Below are 15,166 nucleotides of genomic sequence, written 5' to 3'. Positions count from 1 at the left end.
TTAATTAATTTATATTTGTATCTTGAAACAATTATGATTTGTTTTGAATTATGACATTTTTGGGGGGCCAGGGAACTTTTAGACTCATTAGTAGATCTGAAGTCTTGGCTCCATCTTACAGAGAACATGAAAAATGCGCTCAAGTTGCAGTAGATGGGTAGGAATAGGCTAATGGTTGAGCCTTTATTAATTTAAGACCACTTAGTAGACTAACAAAAGGCAATACTATCCTTTAAAAGAGAAGTTATAGTAATGAATTAATTAGCTGTATCCTATGAACCTTTAATATGTAACCTTCCTCAATGTTTGACTTGGCGCTGGATGGACTGAAAGTTCCTTACAGGCACCTTACGGTCTCGTCCCACCAATGCGCTTATAGATGCCTTCATAAAATAATACTGTATAAGTTTGTTTTTTCTTAAATAACTTCTCTTCTTACCCGTGACAACCCCGTTCCCCGTGTACCTGGGCAGCTGTACGTGTCTCACATCTGTTGATTGAAACAATGCGCATTTTGAAACCCTTTGACACACATCGCTATAAGCTATGGCAAATTTGGAGCGCAGGCGCCATGTGCTATAGGCTACTCCACACAACATTTCATTAAACGGCCAGTGCCAGCAGCACACCCTCGCGCAGAGAGATGATGGGAGGGATGGGAGGGGGCGCTTTTGGTGGGTGGGACATATGAGCGCTATAGAAAGGGGGATGCTGCAGCCCCGTCCCCCTCATATCGCTCTCCACCCAGCCCTAGAATAAAAACCACCGGTGACGTGCGCGCAGGGAAGCACCCAGCAGTATGTGCGCGCCCACGGGAGGGGCCGATAGAAAATGGCGAGTCTGTGCAAAAGGCAGCAATGCACGATAGAGAGGCGCGGCTTTCGGCAGGAACTTGACTCTTGGAGGCACAAACTCATTCACTGTGTAGGTAAGCTCGCTTGGCATTGTGTGTGTGCGTGTGTGTGCCGCGGTCCGGACGCCCGGCGGGTGCCGGTAACTGTATGTTTTCGTTTTGGCTGAAGTGTGAGGAGCAAAGTGCCGGGTATGTAGGGCCTAATGTCCACTGGTAAGCCTATAGGGTCTCCATGAAGCTGTCATTTTTTTTCTTTGCGCACGGCTGTTGCCTGGCGCTGCCCGCCTCCCACCGGACATATCCAAAAACGATTCAGCTCCAACTTTGAGCCGTGTTGTGGGGCCCGCTGTTTCACCTGCAAACTTGTGTGTGCGGATACTTTGCCTGTTATGACTCGCTTTAACTGGGCTGTGAGCGCTCCGGGGCCATTTGGAGTCGTTTGAAGTATTATTCTATAGCTGTTTATTTATTGTAAGCAGAAGAAGTCACGTGCGCAGATGGAGCTGCTCTTCGGCCAATCGGCTGCCCCGCTATAGGTTGGCCCGTGCCCGAGTGCGCGCCGCCGAATGAGCTTTTTAATAGGGGAGGGTGGCGCGCGCCCTCAGCCTTCAAACGTGACACCCCCCACCCCCCACCCCCTCAACTGCCCTGGAAATCGGCTTTTGGGAGCGCGCTTTGCTGCATTGGGGGAAATGTCAGTGGGCATAATTTTGTTTTTAGGGGGGAGGAAATCTATAGGCGCGGGGGGGTCGACTGGGACAAACGCCCCGGTGTCCGCCTGTAAATCGGGTTTGAGACTTGTTGAAACGGCGCTCCTGGATGTGGTGGTGGGGAAAAAAGCTCTGCTTCAGGTTCGCTGTTTACATTAATAGTTCCATTAACATTTTTTTACATCGTATGATCGCTTGTTGTCGCTCCTGCTGGGACAGCGGCAAAATTCAGGTCTTATCTTATTGAAGAGCCGATAAAAATCAGTTTGAACCTCTTCCCTTCTTTGACTTCGTTTCTTCTTTTATTTTGGATTTCATCGTCTATACGTCTCTCCCACCCACCACCCCCTCTCCTGCCCCAGTCGTCCATTTGTGGTGTATTTCATTAGCTCGGTTTAATCCGGTTACATCAACCTTTCCCGATGTTACGGCAAGATTATCATCCCCCTCTTCGCCTCTGATCTTCTAACCTCCACTGGTTTCCTCGAGTCTCTCTCTGGTTCCCAATCCGGCTTTTATTGGCGGTATATTAAAAAAAAAGAATAATAAGCATCACGCACAGCGGCAGCGGAGGAGTCGGGGTGTTGCTGCTCCAGTTGTTTTTGGATGCTTTTCGGTGTCCAGATGTTGAGCCTTGACCTGTCACCTACTTACCCGTTCGAGCGCTTTTTAATAGCCTGGCCTGATTCCGAGCAGGCTCTTGGTGCCTTTTAGTGAGAAAAGGTCAAACCGAAGGAGTGCAGCTAGCGGTAAATTAAAAGGATGGCTAATCTCTGACCTTCAGCTGATGTGTTAGGCATAAAGCCATAAAGTATCACAGTAAACAGCAGGAAAGAAAAAGCAGAAACAAGACTTGGTTTGTTTTCCATTTGAACTTGGATTTCTCACTGACTTCATGTGTAGCTTTTACTCACAAACTGACTTCCAAAGTTCACACAGTAGGACTGGATTTTATTTATTTGGTTTTGGTGAGCTTTACCTTTACTTTGTATAACGTATAACATTATTGGTTCTGTTTAAATGACTTGGTGGGTCACAGGGTTTGGGGATGGTTCTGGCCCCTCCCCACTAAGTGTAACACAGTTGGGGGGGGTGTCCTTGCAGTTACTCATAATGAAAAGGAGATGCTTGTAACCTATAATAAACACCGGAAAAAAGGCAATGCAGATAATTCAGTAAGGATTATATAAGGCGCCGTAGGAATTCTGTAATGATACTAAATTTGATAGCGATACCTTAAGTATGATAAACACCCTGCAAGCTCCTGTGCATCTAGAATCTGTGTAGTAATATCACAGTGATACCACAGGGGACACAGATACCACAAAGCTCAATAATGAACTCACAGCTGGATATTACAGCATGCTTTAGCTCTGTATGGGGTGCTGTATGTGTGTGCATGAAAGTTCCATATTTCTTCATTTCTGCTTGTTGACATTCACTGGTTTGCAGTGCGTGGTGAGTCGTAGGGCTGGGCCAAGAGGCAGCAGCGGCTTCTCAGCGCTCACATTGAAATCTGCCATGTTCTTTTATTTTTGAAGTCTTATCCATTGTTGAACTATGAGAGGCTGGAGAATTAGTTTCAGAAAGATGTGTAAAAGAAAAAAATTGAATCGGGCTACTTTAAATTTATAGCTCGTTAACATTTGGGAGTTGGCACTGTTATTATATTGTGTTTGGATATTAAAATGTTACAGAAAGTGAAACTGTTTGTCTTACCAACAGTAAAACTGAAAGGTGCTGAACACTAAATGAAAAGCAGTGACTTTAGTGACTTACAGCAGGGTTTTCCTGCACAGAGGAATGTGCTGCTAGAAACAGAAGAAAATCAAAAAAAATCAAAAAAAAAAATCAGTAGTGTTGTAATAAAAGTCATTAAACTTGAGTTTCATGTACCCAGGCGTAATCATCAGAAACAACAAGAAAAATGCCCAGATTCATAATGTAACCCACTCTCACTGACTTTACTGTACAACAAAACGCCATGCTTATTGTCATTAAGCCTCTAAGGTGTCATTCTGAACCTGAAAACAAAATCCCGGCATAAAGGGAACTCAGAAGTCTCAACTTGACACCTGAGAAGCCTCCAGGCGTCAGCCTTGTTATAAGGAAGGTTTGCCGGCATGAGAATTCGTACCTTTACGAGGGAGCCTTATTATTAACAACATATTGTTAACGGTGGCGGGGACATTTGGTTGAAGAAGGTCAGCCAAGAAAGATGGACACCTTACAGTTTATTACATTGCACTGCGACGTGCATGGATGCGACTTGTCGACACAGCGAGCCTCATCTTCTTACCCCGTGCTGCACTGATAATAAATTAGGGCCTATATGCCAAAGAAAGGTTAACATTATGAGTTGGGAGCAAATATAGCCCAACTGCTGATTCCTTTGACACATATTCTGGGGAAGGGAGTGTAGCTAATTTGATTGCTGAAAGGTTGTGCCAGTGCTGGAGAGAGACAGACTGTGTCGGAGATAGAGAGAGAGAGGTGTGAGTGTGAGTGGCAGATTGCTTTTTTTCCCCTTAAATCTTCCAACATTTCTAAGCGCGGTACTGATGGCAGCAGTTGAGTTAGTCTGCATAGCTAGTAGTGGTGTACCGGTTGTGCCGTTCTGGGCCATTACTGATGTTTTAAAATAACAATTTGGCCAGCACTATTTTTTTGTGGTAATTTTTGATGTAATGTTTTTTTCTATATTCTCCTTTCTTATCTACCAATATTGATAATTGATTGCTTTCTTAATTGCTCATACCGATATCAGTCATCAGGGGTGATATTTGTGCATCACTAATATCTAATATTTGGTGAAAGTTTTCAAACAGTGGCCATCCTGTTAAAGGAAAAAAAAGAATAAGAGTGATTTCAGACAGGCCTACATCAGGCTTACAGATATAATGTATAAGGAGCACACTTCAGTGATAGAGTTAGCCTCCTAATATGAACTTTATCAATGCACAATGTAAGAAAAACTCAAAAAGAGTAAAAGACAACCCAAGGGCAATGTCTGTGTAACCTTTATTTAACCAAGTAACACCCAGTCAAGAGAGGACTGCAGTATTAAACACCACACACAAGGCAATCCAAAACAAACAAGGCCAAAAATATTGGTAAAGTCTGGAGTAATGTGTGGCGATTTTAGCAATTAAGGTAGAATAAGCTCAAAAACAGAAATATTGACAAAATTAAGGAAAGAAAAAGTGACACTTCAGCTTTTCTTTTAGGTGAAATCATTGCTGGTTAACATTCTGTGGGTAGCTCAGTAGTTCACAGGTCTTTTCCACCTTTAAGTGCTCATCTCTGTCACATGATTAGTTGTCCTTTGAGCTGAGTGTTTCCGGGTAATTTCCTTTTGTTTACTGCTGATTAATGAATGAGTTTGAGGCGAATCGTGCTGATTTTGCAAGAGGATTTGGCAGCATGTGCTATAAAGACAGCAAATGTCTCCTGCAATTACAGTTAAACTGTGATGGGCAAGTTTATCCGTTTTGGTTTAGTGTGTCAATACATGAATAAATCCCAGTGATTTCTATTTATCTGTCCATCTTTCTATCGTTCTATCTCTCCGCCTTTCCCTTGATTACCCACTGCGCTCCATCCTTGTCTTATCAAGTCAACAAAATCCCTCCATCCCTCAATCACGCCTCCTTCTTCGAGTGGACAGCTTTTATTTCAGTAATGGACAGATGGACGCCCCAAGAGATCTGCCTGGTACTTTCTCATCTTGCTAATTCTTTTCATGGGCTTCCTGAAAAGGAAAACAAAACATGGCACATTTATCCAGAGCTGTTGGGGGAGAGTGGCAGCGGTCCACACATTTGACCGGACCGGATGCCAACACTGTAAATCTCTACATGCACTCTTCATTATACATGCGTGCGCGCACACACACACACACACACACACACACACCCTCTGCCGCTGTAGTATATGTTTGGAGCTGCCTTAGGGGCTGATCCATGCCAATCAGGAGCCCCGTGGGAGGAGGGCTGCTCTCTTTGGTGGGGGGTTGCGATCGGTGAAAAGCAAAATGCACCACTGGCGCTAAAGAGAGTGTCGACAGAAGGCACGTATGTGCGTGAGAACCTTTATTTATCCAGAAAACGCTTCAGCGAGTGACGCGCTCTTTTTACAGTGGCGTCCTGCCTCTCGTTCAAACACGCCGAACTACCTGAAAGATCCCAGCCACCATCCTTTCTCTTACATGCTTGTGTCTTTTATCCCACAGTTTGAATTTGTTTCCAAGCACCAAAAGTATTTCATCTTGTTGTTGCAGGCTGTTGGAAAGTATGGCAGCTTTCAAGGACAAATTCATTTCACTTCTCAAGAGAGGAGGATGGCAGGTGACTTACTAAAAAAAAAGCCATTTTGCATGGCTGTTGTTGTTGTTGTTGTTGTTATTCTGTTTTGTTTTTTTTAAGAAGTCACTTCTTTGTTGTTTTCCTCCCCTGGGATGTTTGGCACAGAAACATAAAGTGATGGGGAGAGACTAATTATTATCTGTGAGTACTGGACCAGAAGTGTTGGTTACTTTGAAAACCACATAAGAGACTGGGATGCTTGTTATTGTAGTCTGTAAGCAGGGCTGGGCACTCTGAGCAATTAGATAAAGCTACTGAGGCCATCATATGAACTTTATTTTATTCAGAGCGGTCCTGGTTACATTTAGAGGTTAAACAGTTAATTAATACATAAAGTGGATTTAACTAATAGTTTAAGCAATGTTTTAATTAAAAAAAACAAAACATAAATGACCTGCTCCATGCATCTAAATTGTTGTTGTGCTAGTTGTTACACCTAGTTCAAGCTGTTTCTTCTAGGCCACCTTAGCCTTCATCCAAGGATGATTAAATGTAGATACTTTTTTCTTTTGTTGTTTCATTATGGAAAAACTGAGCCTGCTGCGGGTTCGGGAGGTTTACACTTTTGAACCTCTCTGGAGTTCTATATATGCTTGAGTCATTAAACAGTTTATATCCAAAGCCTCTCAAAAACACGTTTTCTTTTATTGTCTGCCCTTAATTATTTATTTTTTCACTTTTTTATTTTCTTCAAGCTTGCAGATGAAGGTCAGTGTGACAATCCTAAGCTGGAGAGAAAGGAAGCAGCACTTTTGTTCTCTGTCTTTCTCTCGCTTTGTTTTTTCTTCCCTCTCCATCTTAGCAGAGGCCAAAGTCCTCTGCTTCCTTAAACTTTGTACACGGCGCTTGTTGCTCAATCCAAAAATTTATGTAAGTGTTCCACTGTTTGTGTGTTAATGCATGTGAGTTTGTCTTATGTGAACTACCTGACCTCCCTGGTACAGTTCTTTGGATCTCCATGTGGGCTCATGCACTGTTTGGAGCTTGTGTTTGGAATAGACACACACACACACACACACGCACACGCACACACACACACACACACACACACAGAGAGAGAGCGAGCACTGGCGAGAGGTGCTGAGGCTTTAAAGCAGCAGGAATGTTTACTCGGACCCGCCTTTAGTGAATTCCTTCTGGTTCTTCAATAGTGGCTGCTTTTGTGCGGAAGGTCATATTTGAGCAATGTGTTTTTCAGAGTATTTGATTAATGGTGCGGAGTAGCTTAGGTGTGTGTGTTGTACTTCTGCCTTTGTAAAGGCAACTAAAGACCTTAAAATTGAGGCTATATTTGGAGATTGAGGACATTCTGTTCATTTCTCACCTCTAAGAAGTGTGCGAGAGTTAAAACCTGCGCTAAATCATACAACTGTGATGATTAACCTTAAGAAATACTTTAATTGTTTTAAATCTCCTCTTCTTTGTAGGAATTCAGCATTAATGGAATGGAAGTGTGTGCCATTCAGACTGTCATTAACAATTAATTAATACAAAGTAGCACCTTGGTATTCCGGAACAAGAGCAACCAGCTAATGAGCTAATAAGCGGGGTGAACAGTCGGTTAAGCAGTAGTAAGCTGCCATGGTTCACAGTTAAAGGGACAGTGCACAGGCAGCTGCACGTGCAAGAAAAATCTGCACTTTTTGTCATTTCATTCACAGGCTAATATGAAAGAAGATCTTTGTCAAAAACCGCTGCAGCAGCAGGATGTCATGTTTATATAATCAACAGCAGAAGGTATTTACGGTAAAAAGAAGTGTTAACTCACTTTATGATGTTTTTTTTAAGTACAGGAAGTTTATATTTGTTATGGCCCATTAATAAAGGTGACACCACAATCTACAAACTTTAGAGATTATCGCTTATTTTATTTGTCAGTGACATTGAAATGTACAGCACCTAATGATCAAGTATATTAATCAGTAACCGCGGTAAAGTGATAACAGATAATGTGATCTTTTTTTGCCACATACATTTTTATTGTTAAAAAATTATTTACCTGCTGTACTAACTGAAATACTGCAAAATGAAAGCAAAAGGAGTCACTCCACCTTTACATTTGTGCAGTCACCGCTAAATACTGTAATCAGCTGCTGCCTGTTGCACGTCACCATGTACCACTATGTACTTTGTGTCAGTTTCAGTGTGACGAAGCCAACGTTTTCCGCAGAAGTGGATAAAATGGTGGAGGCAACAGTCAGTCTTCATACAGCCCTGTTTCAGAATTGTTGAATATATAAATAAAAGCCCTAATGTCTATGATTTGGGACTCAAATTAGCACAGAGACAAAACGTCCGACGCAGGGAGGTATGGCAGTTTAGCATGCAAACTATTTTACAAACATGGCGTTTTGTTTTTTATTATATAGTTTTGCATTTTCTTCGAGGAAAAAAACAGGATAGTTTTCCATTTGCTTCTGTTTATCTTAAACAAGGTCATACACAGACAAGGTGGCTGAGAAAACAACCAAGAATGCATTTTTGTATTTAGTAGAGGTCCGTTTAGCTGTAGCCCCTCTATAAATTCTCTACTACATGAAATAGTCAGCAATGTCTTTTAAAAAGACATTGATAAGAGTATATATCTTATTTTCTTTTTATTTTTTTGTTTTGTTTTTTGGAATCGTTTAATTTAGAATGTAATTTTAAAGAATGTATTGTCAATATGTATTTATTTACTTTCCTTTACCTTGTAATTTCAGCTCTTAAAATTTTAGCTGGTTTAAAACCTTCTGGTCTTAAATGTTTTGGGGATGTAAATTCTTTCCTTTTTTTCTTTTTTTTAACGCACAAGTCTATACCTGTATTTATGTAATGTGCTATATAAATATTGCCTCATACAACATCCAACTGTAGCCTATTAGACAGTGATACATACTGTTATTGCAACTTCTAGTACTGCTAATAATATGAAGATAATAATGGTAGCACGATCAAACAAATTCTGATTTAAGGAAACATTGTAACATTTTTCTGTACGATAATGTTAAAGTAATTGTTATAATAAATAATAGTTATTAAATATTATATTATATTATATTATATTATATTATATTATATTATTGGCTTAAGTGAGCAATAATGCTTTTTATAACTTATAAAAAGTTTTAATCAGGAAAACACTGAAATGGGTACAGAAAGATTTCATCACTGCAAACTGAAAAGTTGATCATTTGCTTCTTGTATGTTTGCTTTCTATACATTGCTTTTAGTCCATTGAAGTCAGCGTGCTGTGTGTGGTGTGTGTTTAAGTTGGGTTTAATCTTGCATGTTTGTTTAAAGACTCTTTACCCACCAGGCATGGCAGCATGCCCAGTGAGGAGAGTGTGCCACTGCCGTGCACGGTTGCATCCTGGGAAATGTAGTTCTTGGTAGACAGAAACAGATGGGAGAGTACGAACAATACGGAGACACTGAGGGAGAAGGTATGCAGAGGGAGTGTTGCTATGCTATGCCGCTTTTATACAACAAATCCTAGGAGGAGACATGATGGATGAGGTTTGCACAGCAAATGACACAGAAACAATGGGCAGTTATTTGCAATTCAAAGACTGAAAAGGACTTCATTATGATTTTGCCTTGGACATGAGATTGGTCATGGAGACACAGGAAAATCTTCCACTCCTGATTCACAAAAAAAAAAACTGTTGAAGCGCACGGTTTCTTTTCAGGAGATCCTCATGAATATGAATCAAAGTGATGTAATCTTTCTTAACTTAAACATAAATTTATGCTGTGAACATGCTAAGAATGAGCACTGTTTGGCACTTGGTATTACTGATATAATAAATAACCTTAGGTTTCACAAAAAGTCACTCTTTTTTTTTTCTTTTTCAACTTTGTCCTAAAGAAAAACAAATAAAATTTATCAAAATTAAATTTTTAAAAAAGTTTGATTGGGACAGTTTAAACAAAAACAGCTAAATTTCTACACTCGTGCATTCCTCGACCAAAACTAACATGCTGGACAACAAAACTGCTTCATTAATATTAGTTGCTTTCTGTTAGATACAAATGATTAACATGGAGTCTCTCACCTCAGAACAAAGAAACATTTACAAAGAAAGTTAAGATACACCATTTAAAAATATATGGATTAAATTGGACATACAACAATCAGTGAGCAGGGACTGTAATAGGCCAGTTTCCAGCACTATATCCAGTGATGTGCTGGTTTGTTTCATGCATGTTCAACATGTGCATGATTGTGCATGGAAATAGTGGCACGCATTCACACAGACACACACGCCAACATGTCATTAGCATGGAAGCTTTTTGATTTTAGATTGAAAGAAAACAATTCACTCAGTGGAGAAAAAAGAGCTAAAAGTGAAACATAATAGCATTATTGTAACTTTATGGACACACGCATGCCTCTGTTACACACAAGTCACATGCTGGACCCTGAGAAGGTACGTTTGCGTGCTAGTGAGCTTAGTTCCTGCTCAGAGTGTCTGTGAACATCAGAGAATGTCTCAGAGTGTAAAATCAAAACAATGTGTGACAGGACCGGAGAGGAAGGAACGATCTGAGCTCGCATGCTCAACATAACTGCTTCCATGTGCTTTTATTACTGTAATAGTTTCGTGGGAGTGTGTTTTTGTGAAGACAAACGGGGACAAAGGCTGGAGAAAAAGTGACTAAACCAACCAGAGCTCGCAGTGCCACTCTTATTTTTGAACTCTTTTTCTGTCTGCATAGCTCAGCATTTTTACTCTTACTTAATTGCCGATGCTAATAGGCTTAACCTTTGTGTCGTAATCAAGTGATGACACAGTCCCTGTGTCCTCATTTTCAGAGCTGTCGTTGACCACTTTCATCAACCGTGGATGGAGTCTTGGCAATGTCATCGTCATTAAAAGTACATACCAGTCATTGTATGAAAAGCTGAACGGAGGGTCATCCCCTGCAATGGCATCTGAAGCCATGGGGTTTTAGGGTCTGACTCACATTGCTCGAGGAAGTCTGACCTCACTGTCATTCTGTCACACAAAGTGGTAATAGCTGAAGCTTCTTGTGCAGGTGACCTTCTGTTGGAACAAGGCATTTGGTGTTCTTGTGGAAGTGTCTGTTGAGCTCACGATGTTTAAGATGAAATGAGATTGTTCTTTGTCCCAAGAGGATTCATTCTGTTTTTAGGGGGTGAGTCCAGATCTTTCTTATGCATTATGCGAAAACTTAAATTTATAAAGAAGATATCAGATCTCGAGCCATATTAAATGTTAAATGGCTTAGCCCACTTGCATGTGCTCTTACTTCATTGTAGTACTCAACACAACCCATGACCCCGTATACAGCTCAAACATTTTCTTGAGGTTTAATTTAAAATAAAAATATTTGTAGGAACGTACTTACTCACTAATATCACTCATAATACTAAAATTCTTGGGCTTCAAAGTTTCTAAACAGCACCTTATTCTTAATGAACTAATACACTGTTACATTAAATTACACAATAGCATTATAACTACCTAACTCTTTCCTTTTATTTAGTGTCTATAAAAAATAGGAATGAGCTCTGTGTAGTTTACTTTTACGCATCCATGTTTGTTAAATGTTTTGTTCGTGATAACACCTATGTGATAATTTTGTGAGGATTTTATTGGATAATAAGATTACTTTATAAGCACATTCATAATGTTTAGGGCTGTAGAGCAGTTTGAAATAAAAAAAATCCATGACCTTTCACATATTTAAAGAAACTTGAGATATTTAGTCCATTTTTAGCCTGTTGCTAAGGAAAGTTAAAGTATTTTGTTTGTTCTGTCAATAGTCTCTGTGCTGTCGGTTGTAATGAGCATTTGAGCCTCTCTCTACAAACCACGTGGGGCCTTTTTTTTTTTTTTTTAAACATAATTTTTTTCTTTTCTTTTCTTTTCTTTTTTTTATTTGAAGCTCAAAGTTTTAATGATCATGGTCAGACATGTCTGGGAATCTTAAGCTTCAGATATTCATTGGAAAACAAACAAAATACCGATAAAGCTATGTTAAAGCTTTATTGCAATAGTTAGGAAAAACTCTTGTGAAATATTGGTTGGAAAAAGAAGAAGACGCAACAACAAACAACAAAACACATGAATTTAAAAAAAAAAAAAACCCACAAAAAGCAAAACAGTGTCTCCACAGCCTGAAGGAATCTGTCAGCATCATATAAAATAATGTAAGTCTACCAGGAATACAGATGTGGGAGTAATGTTATGTACATGTGGAAGCTTGTCAGCAGTTTCTGGCAGTATCACAAAATTTACATTTTTGGGGCCCATTGCTTTGTTGTTATGAAGAAACAACAAAGCAATGTTATTATTTAAAGGTCAGACTGGTGCTGGTCTATTTTTTATCCAATAGTTTGAACAGTAAATCACTGTTAAATCACCAGAACCAACAACACATTAACTGCCTTTCAGTACAGTCTGCCTCCCTGATGCTCCAAGACCATTGGTTCCCAATTTTTAATCTTAAACAATGCAAAAACATTTTTTAAGACTCAGTAATCTCACGAAAACATTTGGACATTGGATTTTTCTGAGGAAATATTACTCCGACAGGAGGAAATGGTGCGTTTATTGGGGATTATTTCAGTGGTGGATTAATCGACATTTGGTGCTTTAGTAAGTCTTTTTACAAGCAGTGTCTTGTATGTTGGTGGTGTTTATGGAAGGAAAAATAATGTAACCCAATGCAACAGTGTGGAACAATAGTGTGCATAATACAAGTTATATTTGATATTTGACCTACAGCACCTGTTTTGTGGCTTAAGGTATCTTTAAAAAACAAATCTGATTTGTTGTTGTTGTTGTTTAAAGCCCGGTCTAGGAATGTAGTTGCTCTGTAAATTCTTAAGCTGTTCCTAAACTACTCAGATCACTTATTATCTTTCTGGTTAGTTATTGATTATGTGGCCTCTACAAAATCTATGCGTTGTAAAAGTACGTTTTAAAGCTTCATTGCAGGGAGCAGATAATCTTTCCTGTGAATTTCCTGTGAATTGACGAGCCACTGCGCTGATTTTCTGAGACTTGAGCCATTTCTTCAGCAATGCCTTAACTCTCACTTTTGTTTGTCTATAGTTTACAGTAACTCGCCCAGTTTTTCCTCCTCTGTTCTCACGTGTAGATGTGCTCTCATGTATGTTTCTTGTTGTTTTTCAGACATGGTGACGTATAGGTTGTATTGAGTTATTCATTTCTTTGTATGCTGATATTTTCTGGTCAACTGAAAAAAACTTGTAGGGTTGGGGAACTGAATATCTTGACTAAAGCAGTTACAATAACACCTTGGACAGTAGCCAATAACAGATTTTTTTTAATGTTTATTTTGTTGTTGTTCTATGCCAGCAACACAAAAGAATCAACAGAAAGAAGAAGACTTTGCTTTTTTGCCTTTTTGCTGTAAAAAGCAGGAAGAATAGAAAGAGAAATGAATTAAGTGCTGTTTATATGGTATTATAAATGGCACTGCTTAATTTATCTTTATTTGAGTTCTATGTAGCATGTCTAGTGGTTAAGTTGAGGACACAGATTATTCTCAGGAACTGCTAATGGCTGTTTTGGGGGGACCGGGGTTCAGCAGAAGAGCATAAGTATAAGCAGTGTTAGTTAATGGCCTGGAAGTGGGAAATGTATTATAAAAGTGTTACTGCTTCAGCCACCAATGTGTGAAAAGCATGAATGCATGCAGTCCGTGTTTTAAGCTGTGTAAAAACACGGAAAAATTTGAGTTCAACAGGCTTAATTATGCATTAGCAGGTTAATGTAAAAGCAGATGTGAAATATGGAGATGTGTTTTGTTTTTCTAAAATCAAGTTGTTTTCAAGAATATTGAGTTCGGGCTCTAAAAAGGTTTATTATATTTTTCCCGTCACTTTTTCCATTTTTCATATAGAGTTCCACAAAGACAGAAATTGTCGATTATTAGATTTAGATTATTATCGCCTCAAAAAAAAGCATCTTGCAGGTTTCCAGCCAAGTAAAAATATGTAATTTTGTCATGAAAAAAACTTAAATTTTTGTCATCTGAAACTTGTGTTTGGTATTTGCTCTCTGATACTATTTGTCACATAACACCCATTCATTCATGCATTAATTGCATCGGTTTGGTTTTCTTTACTAAAGAAATAATCCTAATATATTAATTTAGATTTACATTTAAAGTTGGAGTGAATTATTATTGTACGCCAGTCTGCCTGCTTAGGTAGTCTAACTAACAACCTATTCAGATAACACTCAGTTGGACAGATTAGTTTTCATATGAATCCATGAATTGAGTGCTCATAATTTATGAAATTACATTAAACCACAGTCCAAGTCGCAATTTCTGATGCTTTGCATAATGATAAGTGTTAAAGCTGCCATCTCAGCTAAAACTTTAAAAGGATGTCATAGCTTCCCTTCTTGCTTGAACTCCAGCAGCAGCCAGCCTAGTAACCCTGGCTGAAAATGTACAGACACTGTTTATTTATGGTTACAGATTACAGTGGGAGAGCAAAAAATCATTTTTTTCATCTGGCTTTTACTCAGCACTGTAGCGGACACACTGACACACAGCCACACACGCAGTGTTAACGTGAACTTGGAGCCTGGCAGGATAAGTGAAAGTGACAGAGCCAGCTGTGCCGTGCGAGGACCGGGCAGGCTTGGAGAACTGGGGGCTGTAAGCTCTCCTCTGTGTGACCGTGTCACCCTCAGTTAGGTGTGGAGCCCACCAGGCTGCATAAACACACACACACACACACACACACACACACACACACACACACACACACACACACACACACACTCCAATAAAGCTGAAGGTCAGGCAGAGAACACCACCGCCGTTGCTCCCGTCACCATCAAGAGAAATGTCACTTGTATTTTTATCTGCTGCTCTCTCTGCATCATCAGCATCATCTCCTCTTTCTCACCACTCAGTACATTTTTTTTGCTCCTTAACTCACATGGCTACTTTGTTTTCTTTTGCCTTGTTCATAGATGTTTTTTTCCTCTGCTTCTCTTCAGGCATCATAGCGTACCAGCTTCTCTCTCCTTGCTTTATCTGTCTTTTCAGCTCCTTCTTTCTCTGCATCAGTCTCGTTTTCTTTCTCACAATCACTCCTTTGCATTTTCAAACATGTTTTCCCAAGTCTAGCCTGATTTTTATTCTGCCTTCAGTATTTTGACATTTTATCAAGATTATGTCACAAACTGTTGCTACAGGCTGCGCTTTTTCAGAGGTGGGAATAAAGAAATCAGTCATCCATC

General features: G+C 39.7%; 1 protein-coding gene across 2 annotated transcripts in view; it reads left to right on the top strand.

Moving 5' to 3' along the window:
* Positions 1 to 755: 755 nt before the first annotated feature.
* Positions 756 to 15,166, top strand: part of lcor (ligand dependent nuclear receptor corepressor) — a 77,592-nt gene continuing 63,181 nt past the window's right edge. Inside the window, exons 1-2 of one of the 2 annotated variants that reach the window (XM_039613480.1) lie at positions 843 to 928; positions 5,843 to 5,909. In XM_039613480.1, the coding sequence (XP_039469414.1) occupies positions 5,903 to 5,909 (7 nt within the window). In that variant the 5' untranslated portion in view covers positions 843 to 928; positions 5,843 to 5,902. Of the gene's footprint in view, positions 929 to 5,842; positions 5,910 to 15,166 lie in introns of both variants that reach the window. The other variant, XM_039613479.1, reaches the window with a different exon arrangement.

This window comes from Oreochromis aureus, linkage group 6, assembly GCF_013358895.1.
Source record: "Oreochromis aureus strain Israel breed Guangdong linkage group 6, ZZ_aureus, whole genome shotgun sequence".
In the NCBI taxonomy this organism is placed as follows: domain Eukaryota; kingdom Metazoa; phylum Chordata; class Actinopteri; order Cichliformes; family Cichlidae; genus Oreochromis; species Oreochromis aureus.
This window is presented reverse-complemented; position numbering and strand designations above follow the sequence as displayed.